This window comes from Ambystoma mexicanum, chromosome 3p, assembly GCF_040938575.1.
Source record: "Ambystoma mexicanum isolate Mex_15411 chromosome 3p, UKY_AmexF1_1, whole genome shotgun sequence".
Classification (NCBI taxonomy): Eukaryota; Metazoa; Chordata; class Amphibia; order Caudata; family Ambystomatidae; genus Ambystoma; species Ambystoma mexicanum.
The window spans coordinates 773801375-773819351 of NC_090925.1; the positions used below are offsets into that span (position 1 = coordinate 773801375).

Below are 17977 nucleotides of genomic sequence, written 5' to 3' on the forward strand. Positions count from 1 at the left end.
CCACCATAGTTCGAGTTTAGGTTTATAGCGTGCCTTCCACCCCATAGCAATTCTTCTTTTTGCCAAGACATACGCCAGGTCTTTCAGCTTCCTCACATGCTGAAGTTTACGTGGCCTGGGGAACCCTCCTATTAGGCAAGCCCACGCCGTGTCTACCCCCATTTTAATTCCTTTGCCCTCCATCTTTTGTGCGATTTCCCCCCAGAATTGCTCTATTATCGGGCACGACCAGAACATATGCGTCATTCCGGCGTTTTCTTCATTGCACTTCGGGCATGCTTGGCGCCCTGCCTTCCTAAATTTGGCGATCCTCTGGCGTGTCATATACGCCCTGTGGGTTACATATAATTGTATCTGTTGCAAACTGGTGTTTCTTGACACTTTTTTGTGGTACCCTTGAGCACGTTCCCACATCCCATCACTCATCTGGGTCCCACCTCTTCCTCCCAGTCCAGCCTGAGTTGCGTCACCTCTTTCCCCACCTTAGTTATTATCATCTCATATAACCTGGATGTTTCGTGCCCTCCTTCCGCTATATCATATATCATCTCTATGGTGGTGTCCGGCTCTTCTGCCAGCTCAATCTCTGACCAGGTCTCTCTGATTCGCCGTACCATCCCATGGTATGCTATGTACTGGCCCGCATGTAGCCCCGTATCCTCCACCAGTTCTTAGAAGTCCCGTATAATCCCCTCTTGCCATACATCCCCCATTATTGATACCCCAACCGTTTCCCAGTATCTCCTGACAGCCTGTCTCAACTGCCTGTCCTTACCCGCCACGACAACCAGTGGGATCTGCGGGGAGCATGGGGCCGGGTTTTCCATTAACTGATAGGCCTTCCGCCATATCTCCCACCCGAGCTTCATCATCCCTGGGCATTTCCCCATTTCCTGCTTGGGTAACCAAATCACTTCCTTTAGAAAGAATGGAGCGCTGTCCCTTTGGAACAGCTTGAGTTCCGAGGTCGGCTCATCAGAGAGCCATTTAGCTACAAATTGCAGTTGGCTGGCAGTATAGTATGCCTCAAAGTTCGGTAGTTTAATACCCCCCTTCTCATATGGATTTTGTAGCTCCCATAGGGCCAATCTGTGCCTCGTCCCGTGCCATAAGAAGTCCCTGCATACACTGTCCCACTTAGCGAAAAACGTTCTAGGTACCAAGTATGTAATGTTCGCAAAGCAGTGCAACAACTTGGGCAATACTACCATCTTGAGCATTGCCCCCGTCCCATCATTGCCAGGGGGAGCTTAACCCAAAACCTCATGCTGTTCTCTATTTTCTTAACCACCATCTCCGTATTATGTTCATGTTCTGCCTCTACTGTATGATATATGTTTATTCCCAGATATCTAAAGGTGTTAGCCTCCCACGGTACCTGCAAGATCGGTAGCCAATCTGCTGGGACCCCCCTGCACCCGCCCAATGGGAATACACAGGACTTTCCCGGGTTCACCGCTATGCCAGAGAGCCCCGCGAATCGTTCCATCACCTCCAGTATGCATCGGAGATTCTCCTCCGGGTAGCCTAGGTACAACAACATATCGTCTGCGTAGAGGGAGATTTACTGTGGCTACCCTCCCAGGGGGATACCTATCACGTCATACTGCTGCCTCAGGTATATAGCCAAGGGCTCTAGTGCCAGAATATACAGCACAGGGGACCACGGGCATCCCTGCCTGGTGCCCCTACTTAGATGCCACCTCTGCGATATAACAGCCCCTGTTTTGATCCTGGCCAAAGGTGCACTATATATGAGCTTGGCCCACTGAAGATATCCCGGTCCTATGCCATAGCCGCTCAGCGCCGCAAGCAGCCAGGGCCATCTGACCGAGTCAAACGCCTTTATTGCGTCCAGCGATACCACCGCCATCTCCTCTTCGTCTTCCTTCGTGTGCTCAATAATTCGATGAAGCCGCCTAAGATTATGCAATATGTTCCTGTTGGGAATATACCCTGTCTGGTCAGGGTGTATTACCTTGTGTATGACCCTCTTCAATCTGTTTACTATCTTGATTTAGCATTGAAAGGGGCCTATATGAGCCGAAATCGCTTCCTGTCTTATTAGGTTTAGGGAGCAGTATTATAATCACTTCTCTCAGGGACTCTGGCAGTTTTCCCATCTCGTACGCTTCGTTCAGCATCTCTAAAAGCGTGGGGAGAACCTCTTTTCCATAAGTTTTATAAAATTCTCCCGGCAACCCGTCATTTCCCAGGTCTTACTAGTAGGCAATTGTCTCACCACCTCCTCCAATTCCTCCAGGGTAATCAGGGAGTCTAGTTCTTCTCTTTCTTCTGCACTGATCTGCAGCAACCTTATGTCTTCCAATGATTCCCTAATTTCCTGGTTATTGCTTACCGCTTGGTCGTCATAAAGAGTCCTACAATATTCTACAAATTCCTGGTTAACGTCTTCCTGGGTGTCTGCTATGCTTCCATCCCCCCTCTCAATCGTCCTAATGGTGGGTCTGGGGGTCACATTTTTGTACAACCAAGCTAGCACTCTACCAGGTTTGTCACCCCCTGCTTGTTGTCTCTCAATGTACTTTCTTTAGTTTAAGTTGCACAATCTCTCCCAGCATCCCGCACATTTTTATTGCAACCCAAGCAGTGCCTCTGCGTCTTCTGTGGTATTCCCTCCCCTTTTTGCTATTTTTTCTATCTCCGCTTCCATCACCTGTAGTTCCGTTACAATCCCATATTGCAACCCTTTAGACTTCGCTATGGCTATCCCCCTCACCACCACTTTGAATGCTTCCCAGAGCGTGCCCGCAGCCTGGACGCTGCCCTTATTTATTTCAAAAAAGCTAATTATTTCCTCCCTCATATCTTCTCTGTACACATTATCCCTCAGAGCCTCTGCCCTTAGGCGCCATGTTGGTATTCTTGCCCTGTGGGGCCTGAATTGCCATAATATTATCATCGGCGAGTGGTCTGAAAGGACTCTCGCTTTATACTCTGCATGTGTTATTTCTGTCGCCTGTTCCTGTGTTACAAATACATAGTCTAGTCTGTTATATAGGTTGTGCGGGGCTGCATAGTGAGAGTATTGTCTCTCATCCGGGTGGAGGGTCCTCCATACATCAACCAGACCAAACTCCGCCAACAGTGATTGCAACGCTCTAGCCGCAGGGGTGGGCCTATCTTGTTTAGTATCAGATCTATCGATTTTCGGGTGCAAGGCGTAATTAAAGTCTCCCCCCAAATCACCGCTCCCCCCATAGTCCCGCCTAGTTTACCATATAAGGATCTGAAGTACGCCTCTGTGTCCTGGTTTGGGGCATAAGTGTTCACTATGCATATCTCCCTGTTTTCTACTAGCCCTTTCATTATCACCATTCTCCTGTCCGGCTCAGCAGTATATTGCAATAGCTGGAACGGGACATGCAGCGCTACCCATATGATGACCCCCCTCGGATGGGCTGAATACGCCACCCCCACAACCATCCCCTTCCATTTCTTGCACACCATTTCCAGCTTTGCCGGCGTTAGGTGTGTCTCCTGCAGCAGAGTTACGTCAATCCTCTGCTTGCGCAGGCACATCATCACCTTATTCCTTTTCAGATAACTGTTGAGTCCCCTAACATTCCAGGTGACTACTTTAAGGTCTCCCATGGTTCATATCTCTTCCAGGTGCGTAGGCTCCACCCCACCCATGTCCCAACCTATCCCCCCCTCCCATCCAACCCCAACTCCAAAACCCATCAACAACCCCAACTCTCCCCCTGCCCCCCATAATCCCTGCCCGAATTTCCACTGCATTCCCCCTCCCCCACTCACCCATCCCCAACTGTTGCCCAGCTCCATCCCTGGATCTCAGGCACCCCCTCATCTAGCCCCTTTCCGGCCTGGGCCGTACTAGCAGAACAACGGGGAATCGTCACCCTAGTGGTGACCTACCTATTATACTACTTGGGGGTAAGCCTCCTTCAACATATAGCTCCTACTAATTACATTGGACTGAGCGCCGTGTTCGCTGCCCATCCAGCATTTTACTTTCAACTGATTATATTCAAGTCCAACATGTCCAAATGCCATTAGTTTAACTTAACTTCTCGCATCACTATACTATATCACAATTCAATTGCTCTTTACTGGCAGCTTTCTCCACTCCCACCAAATGCAGCGTCACTGTCACTTATCGCGTTCCTGTTGGGCCAGCTCCTCATCTCGATCCGGACATCCATGCGCATCCAGCCACGTTGCCGCTTCCTCCGGGGTGTCGAAAAACAGCACCTTGTTCTTGTAGACAATTTTGAGCCTTGCCGGGTACAGGAGCATGTATTTGTATCCAGCTACGCATAGTCTCCTTTTAATCGCCACGTAGCTATATCGCTGCCTCTGCACCAGCATGGTATAGTCTGGATATGCCGAGATGGTCGCTGATCCTCTCTCTATTGTCCCTCCTTTCCGAAAGAATTCTAATATCTTCTCGCAGTCTCTGTAATTTATGATTTTCGCTATTATTGCCCAAGAGGAGCCCCAGGTTGCAGCTTTCTCATCAGTGCTCTGTGGGCTCGCTCGACCGCAAACCCCTGGGACAGTTCACCAGCTCCTATCGCCTGCAGCAACATGTTCTCCACGTATGTTGTAGGGTCCTGCCCCTCTTCCCCTTCCGGCAGTCCAACAATCCTAACGTTGTTGCGCCTCGCCCAGCCTTCCGCTTCCTCTGCTCGTCTCTCTAGATTATCCACCTGCTGTTTCAGTATATGGACCTCTTTGGCGTTGTTCACTCCAGTGTCTGTATTGACCTTCACCGTGCTTTCTAGTTTGCTCGTTCTCCCCGCGAGGGCCCTCACATCTTGCCTCAGCAAATTCACATCGATCCCCACAGCATCTATTTTGTTCTCAAGTGCTGTTCTCATGTCCGCCATCGTTATGCCCCATGTGGAGTTCAAATCCGCTATGGCTGTTAGAATAGCGCTGTCTTCGCGCGGGGCACCTGTCTCCGTGGGCGTGCTTGCTACCCCTTGCACTGGGGTAGTAGGGGTTTGTTGGGCCTTTGCGAAGATGTCCATCCTGGGCTGTTTGCCCTTGGCTTTTCCGCCCCTCCTGGTCATTGTTCCACAGCGATCCTGCCCCAAGGCCTTTTCTCGTTGGGGGTGGCTATCATAGCCTGCCATCCGTCTCTTGCCTGTGAGGCAAACTCTGATGCGCCACAGTGGTAGTCCCTCAGAGTCCTACCTCCGTGTTGGAGTTATTACAGCCTTGGCGTGTCACACAGACCTTTGTCCACGACTACATTCACCTCTACAGCGGCCGTTTCTTCTCGCCTTGTTCGTTGTTCCGTCTTTGACATGCCCTCCTTACCCCCCAGCTCATCTATCACTCCACTGATCTGTGGTGTGCTTCCCACTGGCCCCTTCTGACCGGTGGCCAGGGTGCGTACTCCAGAGTCACTTGCCCAGCAATTTGCCCCACATCGGCATCCCAGGGGAAGGGGGGCTCCTTGTCGCTCAGCTCTTCGTGTTGGGTGTTGGCATTCTTTCCCGTCTCACCGGGAATGTTCACAGCCAGTGCCTGCCCCTCTTGTCTTGGGCAGGTGAGCGGTATGAGTGTGTTGTGGCCAAGGTGTGTGTCCCGGGGTCATTTGCCCAGCAATTTGTCCCCTCTCAACTTCCCTGGCGAAGGGGGGCCCTGCATCACTCAGCTCACCTTATTGGGTGTTGGTGTTCTCTGGCAGGTTCACCGGGAACATTTTAGCCTATGTTTGCACTTCTTAGCGTCGACAAGTGGGCAGTACAAGTGTTCTGTGATGCCTGTGCATCCAGTCACTTCAATGCTGTTTGGTTGCCCTCCGTCGGGCTCCTCTCGCCTGCCGCGGCTAATGCGCACCGCGACGAGCTGTGTGTCCCGTGATGTTCGTTCACGGCCCGCCAGTCTCAGCACACTGCTATGCCCGCGAGTGTGTCTGTATTCCGTCTGACCCTCCAGCGCGGACTCAGGCTTCTCCCTCCTCATTACTTCTTGCATGCAGGGGGATTCCGAACGCCTGCAGTGTGTCCGCGCAGGCCGTCCCCTCACGGCTCGGGGCTCGCGCCTCCCGACTCCTCACTTGTTCCGGGCCGTGCAGAGGAGAGCACGCCGTAATCTCCCGGCACACGTCTTTTGACATGAATTACTCACCGCTCCTTATCGAGCCGCACATTTCTCTATGTCCGCTCACAGGCCCTTCAGTCTCTGTCTCGCCGCCATCTTGCCTTTGTTCTCACCGTCGTTGCCAGCCACGGGCCTGCAACAATATTGCAAATCTGGTTTCTCAGCCTGCGAATGCTTGCATGTTGTTCCGGACGCCTTCATGCGCCCCTGGTGCTATTTTGTTGACAAATGTAGCTGGCAGGCAGCTTGTGCTCTGCAGGATCTGCTGACGGATCACGGAGCTAGGTGAAGATGCAGCCTACTCCATGGCTGCCAGGCCACGCCCCCCATTTTCCCTTTCTTTGTTCTTTTCCTCAGAAGCCTAATTCCCCCATCCTCTGTTCATTGCTCGTGCCTCCTCCTCCTTGCTCTTCTCTGCCTGTTCTCCCTTCATCTGGCCTGGCTCTGATCTTCCTCTGCTAAGTGGTATCCTTATTTGGCTCCTTTGGATACTTATCCGAGCCCTATTTACCTTCCGGTTCAGTGCTTGCACTGTCTCCATGCCACGGAAAAACCGGAAGGCCAGTCTGTGGTATGGGGAGAAGGTACCTAACCATCTCTGAGTATCATATTCTCAGATTGGGAGGTGACCGGTCACTCCTACTGCACAACCTACAGAACCAAACCTGGAAGTGCGTCGATCCAGCACCTCTGCCAAGAGACCACAAACCTGACGACCCATCCATCAGGTATTTGACAGGAGCAGTGCCAGTATTTCCCTAAATGATTTCATGGAAAGCTACTGCCATGGGGCGCATTGCCAAGGGACTGATATCAATTTCAGATCAAAGTACAGGGAGGGAGATTGTAGGTTTTAATGGATTAATCAAGTTTAGTTCGATGTCGTGCTGAATCGCCAGATACATATCCAGGCTGCCTCTGAATATGTCACTGTGGTTCCCTTGGGGTCCTATGGGAACTTTGACTTTTAAAGGTCCTCATGGTGCAAAGCTTTGTTTCTCTGTATCACTGTTGTGGTGTCATGTGTTTATGTGCAGGGTAAAGGTGTGTGTGCGTCTCATTCTCTATGTGCTACTAAAGCAGCCCTTCCCTGGAAAACAAAATACTTTAATGTTCCTTGGAGGTCCCCGCCCAGTGTTTCAGGCCGACTCGCTCCGCCTATGCCACCGCCTCATCACACCGAGATTCAGACTGTTTAGAGCTGGAGGATCCAACTTCCCGGTCACTGCAGGGAAAGAATGGAACTGCCTACCTCTGACACTGAGAGCTCAACAATCCTACTGGACTTTCCATAATCACCTAAAAACTTGGCTCTTCCCCTAGAGGTACCCTTGCAAAGGTTCCTCCACCACAGGGGTTTTGCTAGGTCTGGTAAAAGATCCGGGGCTAAACTAATGTCGGGACTGGCGAGATTCGGGGCTAGCTACAGCCTTTTGGTTGTAGTCCCTGAGCTTCAAACCCAGGGCTACAACCAAAAGACCCAGGGCTATAGCCCCCTCAGCCCCCCCCCCCTAGCAACACCTCTGCTCCACCTTGACATTCTCCGCCTTTTAACACTTGATTGTTTGCAACCCTATATCTTGCCTTGAAACCAGCGCCTTGATGCATGCGGGTTTTGTGCGCTGCTGCAAATGCAAGAATAAATAAATAAAATAAATGGACATCTTGCTGGCGGTCCCTGTAGTGTTGAGAAGCCCATAGACACCTGTGGATAGCTTCTGATCCTTTGAACCAGCCATTTAGTATATGGGGCTGCCATGACACACACTGGGTACCTCAACTCACTCAGTCCCATATGGTGGATGATCTTAAAGGAAGCCTGGACCTATTAGGAGCCGTCACTCACCCACGGGTAGTTAAAGTTGAACAATCCAGGACGGACTCGAAGGGCCACAGAGTACAACAAAGCAAAGCAGCTAAGAGAATACACGAAGGAATGAAGATCCAAGGGGCTGGCAGGTATAAGAGAAAATACCCCCTGTATCAGGCAGGGGTGGACTGGGAACCAAAAGATGCCCTGGAATTAATTTTCAAAGTGCCCCCATTTTACACATTTTCAGCAATTCCAAGCCTTTTCCCATGGGATAATTCGGAAACACCACACAAAAGAGGCCCAGGGCGCAGAGGCCTACTGGGAAATCTCCAAAATTCAATAAACGTAAACATAACATAAACATAGTTCCCAATAGGCCAGACCACCCCTGGTATCAGATCTGCCCTTAAGTGATAAGGAGGAGGTCTGTGGTCTCCTGAATTCCCACAAGGGATCATTGAAGCAGAAAAATGGTATGGACCAGAGAATTCGTGGCCTATTTGGAAACACGTGATCCAGCGTGTTGTGCCAGAGCTCCCTCGGAACGGGAATGTGGAATAGGGGATGCCAGAGGATTGTGGCGGCTTCTAGGGCACCTGGAGAAACTCTGTTAGTGAACATTCCGGTGTGACGCAACACCACAGAACTCAGTGAGCAGTTTAGACGCTTCAAGTTTTGTGAATGACCTTATAGCCGAACGCTGCCTGTAACGGGCTGCATGGTTTGCCTTGTAAGCTGCGTGTCAAAGGCTTAGAAAGATCCTGCAGCATGTTGCAGAAGAACAGTTTATATTGCAATACAACTTTGCAACTTATAATGCATTGAAGAATGTGCTTCATAAGTTCTTCTCTTGGCATCCAGTCTTTTTACAGATGAAATGTCACTGAAGTTATTTTTTACTGCCGTTTTTTTTTTATACAGAATTATCTCCGTAGATTGAAGGGCGTGTGTCTGGCGAATATCAGATGGGAAAACCCGTGGGGGGATGTTACGTGAGCGGGTGGGGGGAGGGTCAACCCCTTCCCATTTTGCAGGAAAGAAAATTGGCATTTCCGATTTATGAAACATTAAAAATGATTATGTAAATCATAAGTGAGGTGCAGGCTTTTTAAATGAGTGCAAGGACAGTCTACGTCGTGGACCTACCTGTTCATGGCACCATTTTGTAAAACATAATTAAAGAGCACAGTCAAGAGGTGCCCTATTAACCGTACAGGGTAGGGTGATCTATAGGTTAGTTAAGGATGGATGATCATCACGTCAATGAGTGGGCCAACGCTTCAGCATCAGAAGATGGTGGGCGCGCTTCGTAATCCTTCGTGCGGGATCTTGTGTTCCCAGTCTCTGCTAGGGCACTAGGGCACCTCTCTGCTTGGTCCAGGCAGGTGGAAATCTCCTAGTACAGTAGGCGAGGACGCAGTCTGGATTGGGCATGATGCAGCAAAAAGAAGAGTAAGGGAGGGGATCGCTGATGGTGACGACCGCCAAGGCAGCTTCCTTGAGGGTCCTCGGTGCACCGCTACCTCGAGGACTTGCAGTACTTTTATGAGTGCCAGCAATCGCGCCCTTCGCCTCACGGTGGTGGCTTTTGGCAGAGAAGCTGCAACAGCGCTTCAGGAACCCCTGTTTGTCTCCAGCTGCCCTCCACTTAGTGAGCTCAAGGTAAGAAGAGTGTGAGAACCATGTTAGCACCTTCAAAGCTGCGCGGGCTCGCCTGAGCACCGCAGAAGGACAGTAGGGGAGTGAACAGCCAACAGAATCAGACCCTGTCCCATGAGAGCACTTGGTATTCTACTTGCAAACTGGAGGGGCAGACCCAGCAGTCCTGTCACTGCCGCGAGCACCGTGGCTCCCCCTTGGGCCTCTGAGATGTCACCAGTCCGCCGTGATCACTACCACAGAGTTCCAATGCATGCGCGGTTTGTATCCCAGAAATAGCTCTGAGAAGGTTCTGCAGTTATAAGTCATGCATATCCTTTAGGATGGGGAATGTTGTGACTTCAGCACTGCGCCACAGGGCTCGTGCTGAGTCACGTGTTTTAGGTCACATCTATGACCATGTGGGCTGGCCCAATAAAAGGGCCAAGCAGCTTCCCGCTCAGCAGTCAATGCCACCAGACTCCTGCCTGATGCGTGTTATTTGGCGCTGCACCAACGCCACCTTCCAGGAAGAGGGCCTGCCCTGCAGAGCCCTTTATGAGAGTGGGCCCACCCCTGGCCCACCTAACAACCGGCGATGAGGATGGGATTAGCAGGAGACGATTAATGACCCACAAAGGGAACGTCCCTGCCATGCTGACCGCGTGGAGAACCTTGCTTTCCCATGGGGGGAGGCAGGGAGTTTGCGCATGGCTGCTGGGGAAAGCAGCCTCACCCTGACCTGCAGCCGGCATCCCCACGAAGACCACCACTGCATTACTCTATATTGAAATCCTGCCTGAGGGAGAAGATCCATGTGGCAAGGACCACCAACACAGTGTCTTCGGCATAGCTCACGCCTGGGGGAGGAAGGAACGGCGCGGCGAGGACCGCCGCCGCATTGATATATAATGAACTCCTGCTGGGTCAGAAGAACAGCGCAGCAAGGACACCACCGCAGCGACTGGTACAAAGCCTCAACAATGACCCTGCCTATCTTCGTGAGCCAGGAGCAGCTAATGAAGCTGGGGCTTCCCCAGTACCTTTGACATCATGGGGCGGGCCACCCCGGAGCCCCCAACACAACAATGACCCTGCCTATCCTTGCAGCCACGAGCCAGGGGCAGGTCATGCCTCTGGGCCTTTCCCCAGCCCTTTTGATATCCCATGGCCTGGCCAGCCCAGAGCCCCAAACACAACAATGACCCTGCCTATCCTTGCGGCCAAGAGCAGATTGTGCGGCCGGGCCTTTCCCCAGCACCTTTAATATCATGTAGCCCGGCCACTATGGAGCCCCCAACAATAACCGTGCCTATCCTTGCGGCGCCTGCAGCTGCAGCGCACGCCAGGAGCAGGTCATGCTGCTTGGACCTATCAAGCACCCTCGTCAATGGAGCTCCATGTTATGCCGCAACCGCACTGAAATATAAAGGACCTACCTCCCACAGTCTCTCTGGGATCCCCCTACAGTCAATGAGGTGCTCCGTGTCCCCGGGTGCGGCTTTGCTGGCCAGGGGAGCGTGCCCCCGTTCCTAGATCAATAAAGATGTTGGCCTTCTGCTCCCTCTTCCCCGCAGACAATGGCGGTGTGCTTTGGTGAACTGCTGTCCCGCGTATCACCTGCCTGCTTAAAATGGACCCCGCGGCTGAGCATGTTGTAGTCCACACCGACCCCCGTGGGTGAAGCTGAGACCCTGCACATCAAGTGTGCTCAAATGGGCCCAGCAGCCCAGTTTGTTGCTGCCATCCATGCCCCACCTTTCCTGGACTAATAAAGTTTCCCATGGGCAATGCCCAACGTCGCCATTGACTGAATGTGAAATGTATTCATTTTATGCAGGTGACTGATTTGTGGTATCGTGGGTTTCTATGCCCTGAGTGTTAATGTGTGTTTTTAAGTGAGGTGCTCAATTTCGATGTCTGGTATTGTTTTATTGTACACCCTTGGCATGAGATGTTGTGACTTGAACACTCTGCCACAGGGCTTGTGATTAGTCACGTGTTTTAGTTCACATGTGTGACTGACCCAATAAAAGGGCTCAGCGACTTCCACAAAGTTCTCTCAGCCGCTCGGCAGTCAATGCCACCCGGCTCCTGCCGGCTGCGTGTTATTTGGCACTGCGCAAGCGCCGCCCTCCAGGCAGACGGCCTGCCCTGCAGAGCCCTTCATGAGAGTGGTCCGGCACCCCCGGCCCACCCAAAAGGGACCTCCCTTAGTCGCAACTAAATCACGACCATCTGGAAAACACTACACATTTCTAAACTAAGATGATCCATTAACAGATACAGAGGAGGTTCGCCCTGATTGAGAACTACAAGGCGAGCTTTTATGGGTTAAACCCTCAGGATTCTTGGGTGTTCTTCGTTCTATGCCTCTATCTTTGGACATTTTGGTTAGTCGAGGAAACCATGGCTAGCATGCTAGGATTTCTGTTGGCCTACACAGATTAGAGCTTTGTTTTACAGGGAGAGCGCAAAGTCGTGGCCTGATTTCAAAATGTGTGTCTTTTATTTTCAGGGCACCAAGACTCAAAGTAAGACTTTCCAGCTCTGCAATAGCCAAACAAGGTCGCAGGCACACTTTCTTCACATACCAGTGTGCTCTCCTCTGATTGGCTGCAACTACAGTGCACCTCACACATTGGAGGGTAACTGACATCCCACACAAACACACACGTCCTCTTAGACTGTCGACGTGTACATCTACATGCCACCCTCTGGCATGTAGTACCCAGTAACAGTTTTCATAATTTCAGGTGCGTCACAATCTCATGTCCTATTACAGGAAGCTGATACACCCTCCCACGTTGGTGTCCACACTCACTTTCAATGGAGCACACACTAACCTTTCCTCACTGTGGAAGGTAGCACACGCTCATCCTCGTGCATGATGTGTTACACCACACACTAACCCTCAAATACTGACGAACGGCTCATATTCCATCCTTTAATTCCTTGTGGATACCAGCACACGCTTTGTTCAAATCAAAGCTCATACACTGGGTTAGAATCCATATTTACACTTAAACACTGTGGAATTAAATACACAATTCCGCTTATAGGCGAAGGGTTTGGTGGCACACACTAATACTCAAAAAGACACATATGTATGCACTGTTCCTAGCACAGCAACACACCCTGTGTGCTGGAGCACACGCAGATAAGCATACATAAAACACACTGTGAATCCAAGCGTGCGCTCACTACCTTGACGATTGGGACCCACAATGCCCCTGCCCCACTGTGATGCAGCCCACCACACCCATAACATGTGAGCTGGAGCTTGCACACTCACAACTCTTGTTTAGATGTGAATACGGATGCTGGGTGGTGAAATGATGTGCCTGTCTGGAATAGGGGCGCTGCGGCATGCAGCGCCGTGGGTGACACTGGAGCCTTGGGGTCAGTGCATTGGATGAGTGCTTCCTGCATGGCAGTTGGAATGAGGCTGGCACGTGCATGAATGGTCCAATGGCTGCCTCTATCCCTTCCGCACTACGCACCTGAAACTGGAACATAGCTTACGTAGTAACCATGTGTACACCAAGTAACTGGAAATAGGAATGTCCCATGTAGGGTATTCATTTAAATATAACACTGAGTTGTGTGTTACAGGGCTGCGGGATAGTTCCCAAAGAGTGCCGAAGCTTCACCTACATCCGTGGCCTCTGCTATTCTATGGACCAAAACTTCAAGAGCACCAGATTGACCAAGGAACCAGGTGAGACTGCAAGAGCACACCCCGGGGAGTCTGGGCTCCCAGTAATCAGCGTCACACCTCTCAGGACCCGGGGACCTCACATTGCACCAGCACTTTGTTGCAAATCACCATTTTAGGGAACAGTATATGGTTGCAGCCATCAGCACTTCTTATCTTTTTAGTCATACAACTTAAGAGTGTCCCTCTACTATTTGCTTGCTTCTGGCAGCCATCTTGGAATGGGAAGATGTTTTCTGGTTACATGCTTGTCACATGGGGATCTTAGGCAGGAAGAGTTATTGGGTAAAGGTTTGCACGTGAGGCTGCAAAACTCATTCTAAGTGGAGCTGGGCAGCTGCAAGTGCCAGCGAAGGACCAGCATACACCACCGCAATCATGGAGAGGCATTTCCTGTACAGGTCCAGTCTGTCCCAAAGAGAAGGGAGAGACAGTAGCCCTCAGCAAGCAATGCCACCACCAGTAGAGAAAGGACTCCTGGGCTTGGGGCCACGCTATATTCACTATTATCCAATAGCTTCCCCCTGCTTGTGCTGGAAATCTTCAAAGGTAGGTGCCAGGGATTGGGAAATTGAGGAGAACCAATCGTAGGAACAGCCCTGCACACCCACATTCGTCTGTGCTGAGAATACAGTATAAGGAATTGCGCTTTCCCTGCGCCTTGTTGAGTAATATATCTACTTGTGTATATATCTACCTGATAAAGATGGCTCGGGCTTTAATATCGCAGCTGATCTCACATCTTTGCTACTTGGCCATTAAGAGTCAACATATGTGGACGAGCTGGGACCTGAAAAGTATGCCCCAGAGGGAATGCAGGAATAAAATCCCAGTAAAAAAGTCATCTGTACAAAAAATCGCTGAAAAAATGCTGTGGTTTCACCCGGTAAAGGTGTACTTCATTATACCATTTAAGGGCAGCTGGGGTTACGGGGGTGTTCCCCCCTCCGCTTAAATGGTATAATGGGTCCACGGGTTGCGGGGGTGTGCCCCGCATCCATTACATGGATTGAGGCAGCAAAACCACTGCCTTTTTGCTGCAATGTTTTGAGTAAACAGCAATTTATGCAGTGATTTTAACACATGGAACCGCCCAGAGTCAGTGATGCTCTGCCACACTGCATGGACTGCATGGCACCCAATACACTAAGTGATGTTTTAAACACTTGGACATGTCTATACTATGATTGTGTCTGTCCACCGAAGAGCCAAGGGCATGTCTCCATTTCACTGCCCAAGGAGCAGAGAGTGCAGTGCTGTGCATACACTTAACCTGCTTCCACCAAGTGAGTTTCCTTTTGCCCAAATGGACTAGCGGGATGAGTTTGAGGGCTCCTTCTTCATGCATTGAGCCTGTTTGGTCACCCTCTTGCAATGAACCATGTGTTGCCTGCAGGGGCATTGCTAGGGTGGGCTAAGGGGGCTATAGCCCCTGATCTTTTGGTTGTAGCCCCGGATAGAATCTCAGGAGCTACAGCCAAAAGACTAGCTAGCCCCCAGTCCCAACAGTTCTGACATCAGCTTAGCCCCGGGTCTTTTCCAGACCTAGCAACTCCCCTCGTTGCCTGCTAAGCTATGTTGCTTCTTTCAGTCTCCTGAGCTTTTGCTTCCCGGTCCCAGCGCTCCTTTTATTGCTTCCAGTCTCCTGTCCTCAAGCTCACAGTCACTGCTGCTTATGCTCTTAGTCCCCAATCAGTCTCGTTCTGCTCAATGTGTATTAATCTTTTCCAGTTTCTAGTGCTCTTGCTCCCAGTCTGCAGTGGCCTTGCTTTCGCTCTCCAGGGTTTCTGCTTCCTATCTCCAGTGCTCTTGCTCCCAGTCTGCAGTGGCCTTGCTCTCAGCCTCCAGGGTTTCCGCTTCCAATATCCAGTACTCTTGCTCCCAGTCTGCAGTGGCCTTGCTCTCAGTCTCCTGGGTTTCTGCTTCCAATCTGCAGTGCTCTTGCTCCCAGTCTGCAGTGGCCTTGCTCTCCGTCTCCAGGGTTTCCGCTTCCAATATCCAGTGCTCTTGCTCCCAGTCTGCAGTGGCCTTGCTCTCAGTCTCCAGGATTTCCACTTCCAATCTCCTGTGCTCTTGCTCCCAGTCTGCAGTGGCCTTGCTCTCACTCTCCTGGGTTTCCGCATCCAATCGCCAGTGCTCTTGCTCCTAGTCTGCAGTGGCCTTGCTCTCAGCCTCCAGGGTTTCCCCTTCCAACCTTCAGTGTTCTTGCTCCCAGTCTGTAGAGGCCCTGCTTTCAGTCTCCTGGATATCAGCTTCCAATCTCCAGTTCTCTTGCTCCCAGTCTGCAGTGGCCTTGCTCTCAGTCTCCAGGGTTTCCGCTTCCAATCTCCAGTGCGCTTGCTTCCAGTCTACAGTGGCCTTGCTCTCAGTCTCCTGGGTTTCCGCTTCCAATCTCCAGTGCTCTTGCTGCCAGTCTGCAGTGGCCTTGCTCTCCGCCTCCAGGGTTTGCGCTTCCAATCTCCAGTGCGCTTGCTTCCAGTCTACAGTGGCCTTGCTCTCAGTCTCCTGGGTTTCAGCTTCCAATCTCCAGTACTCTTGCTCCCAGTCTGTAGAGGCCTTGCTCTCAGTCTCCAGGGTTTCCGCTTCCAATCTCCAGTGCTCTTGCTCCCAGTCTGCAGTGGCCTTGCTCTTAGTCTCCAGGGTTTCTGCTTCCGATCTCCAGTGCTCTTGCTCCCGGTCTGCAGTGGCCTTGCTCTCAGTCTCCAGGGTTTCCGCTTCCAAACTCCAGTGCTCTTACTCCCAGTCTGCAGTGGCCTAGCTTTCAGTCTCCTGGGTTTTCGCTTCCAATCTCCAGTGCTTTTGCTCCCAGTCTGTAGAGGCCTTGCTCTCAATCTCCAGTGTTTCCGCTTCCAATCTCCAGTGTTCTTGCTCCCAGTCTGTAGAGACCTTGCTATCAGTCTCCTGGGTTTCAGCTTCCAATCTCCTGTGTGCTTGCTTCCAGTCTACAGTGGCCTTGCGATCAGTCTCCAGGGTTTCCGCTTCCAATCTCCAGTGCACTTGCTCCCAGTCTGCAGTGGCCTTGCTCTCAGCCTCCAGGGTTTCCGCTTCCAATATCCAGTACTCTTGCTCCCAGTCTGCAGTGGCCTTGCTCTCAGTCTCCTGGGTTTCTGCTTCCAATCTGCAGTGCTCTTGCTCCCAGTCTGCAGTGGCCTTGCTCTCCGTCTCCAGGGTTTCCGCTTCCAATATCCAGTGCTCTTGCTCCCAGTCTGCAGTGGCCTTGCTCTCAGTCTCCAGGATTTCCACTTCCAATCTCCTGTGCTCTTGCTCCCAGTCTGAAGTGGCCTTGCTCTCACTCTCCTGGGTTTCCGCATCCAATCGCCAGTGCTCTTGCTCCTAGTCTGCAGTGGCCTTGCTCTCAGCCTCCAGGGTTTCCCCTTCCAACCTTCAGTGTTCTTACTCCCAGTCTGTAGAGGCCCTGCTTTCAGTTTCCTGGATATCAGCTTCCAATCTCCAGTTCTCTTGCTCCCAGTCTGCAGTGGCCTTGCTCTCAGTCTCCAGGGTTTCCGCTTCCAATCTCCAGTGCGCTTGCTTCCAGTCTACAGTGGCCTTGCTCTCAGTCTCCTGGGTTTCCGCTTCCAATCTCCAGTGCTCTTGCTGCCAGTCTGCAGTGGCCTTGCTCTCCGCCGCCAGGGTTTGCGCTTCCAATCTCCAGTGCGCTTGCTTCCAGTCTACAGTGGCCTTGCTCTCAGTCTCCTGGGTTTCAGCTTCCAATCTCCAGTACTCTTGCTCCCAGTCTGTAGAGGCCTTGCTCTCAGTCTCCAGGGTTTCTGCTTCCAATCTCCAGTGCTCTTGCTCCCAGTCTGCAGTGGCCTTGCTCTTAGTCTCCAGGGTTTCTGCTTCCAATCTCCAGTGCTCTTGCTCCCGGTCTGCAGTGGCCTTGCTCTCAGTCTCCAGGGTTTCCGCTTCCAAACTCCAGTGCTCTTACTCCCAGTCTGCAGTGGCCTAGCTTTCAGTCTCCTGGGTTTTCGCTTCCAATCTCCAGTGCTTTTGCTCCCAGTCTGTAGAGGCCTTGCTCTCAATCTCCAGTGTTTCCGCTTCCAATCTCCAATGTTCTTGCTCCCAGTCTGTAGAGACCTTGCTATCAGTCTCCTGGGTTTCTGCTTCCAATCTCCAGTGTTCTTGCTCACAGTCTGTAGAGGCCTTTCTCTCAGTCTCCAGTCTTTCCGCTTCCAATCCCAAGTGTGCTTGCTCCCAATCACTGGTGCCAGCTTTGTCTAATTCCTTTACCCCAAGTCATGAGTGTCATTTTCTGGTCTCCAGATTTCCATTTCACCATTGTTCTTGCTGATAGTATTTGGTGTTCTTGCTCAGTCGTCTCTGTTCTTACTCCCAGTCTCCAGTGAAGTTGCTCCCAGTCCAGACTTCTCAGTCGCCAAAGCTCTTTCTTCCAGTTTCCAGTGCTCTGAGTTATCAGTGGGCCTGATGTTGCTTCATTTCTACTGCACCTCTGTTCTATACCCGTCCTAAATTGGCCAATCCTCCTCACTGTGTTCTTTGTACTCCAGTCCCTTGTATTTCTTCTTGTACTACTGTCCCTGTCCATCGGCTCTTTTCCTTGTGGTCTTTCCTGAACCATTAGTTGCTGCAACCTGTGTTGTCCTGTTTCTTGGGTTTTCCTATGAATGTTTGTGTTTATCTTGTCCTCTCATCCATGCTCTAGGTACCTTCTTTTGTCCAGAGGTTGTTTGCTTCTTTTCCGAGCAGGTACT

The 17977-nt window shown here is 51.3% G+C and overlaps 1 protein-coding gene across 2 annotated transcripts in view; it reads left to right on the forward strand.

Annotated features, from left to right (window-relative positions):
- The window catches only part of LOC138580852 (integrin alpha-D-like), a 750488-nt gene that overhangs the window by 152359 nt on the left and 580152 nt on the right, over positions 1 to 17977 (forward strand). For both annotated transcript variants that reach the window (XM_069651726.1, XM_069651727.1), the window contains exon 5: positions 13166 to 13271. In XM_069651726.1, coding sequence (XP_069507827.1) covers positions 13166 to 13271 — 106 coding nt within the window. The remainder of the gene's footprint in view (positions 1 to 13165; positions 13272 to 17977) is intronic.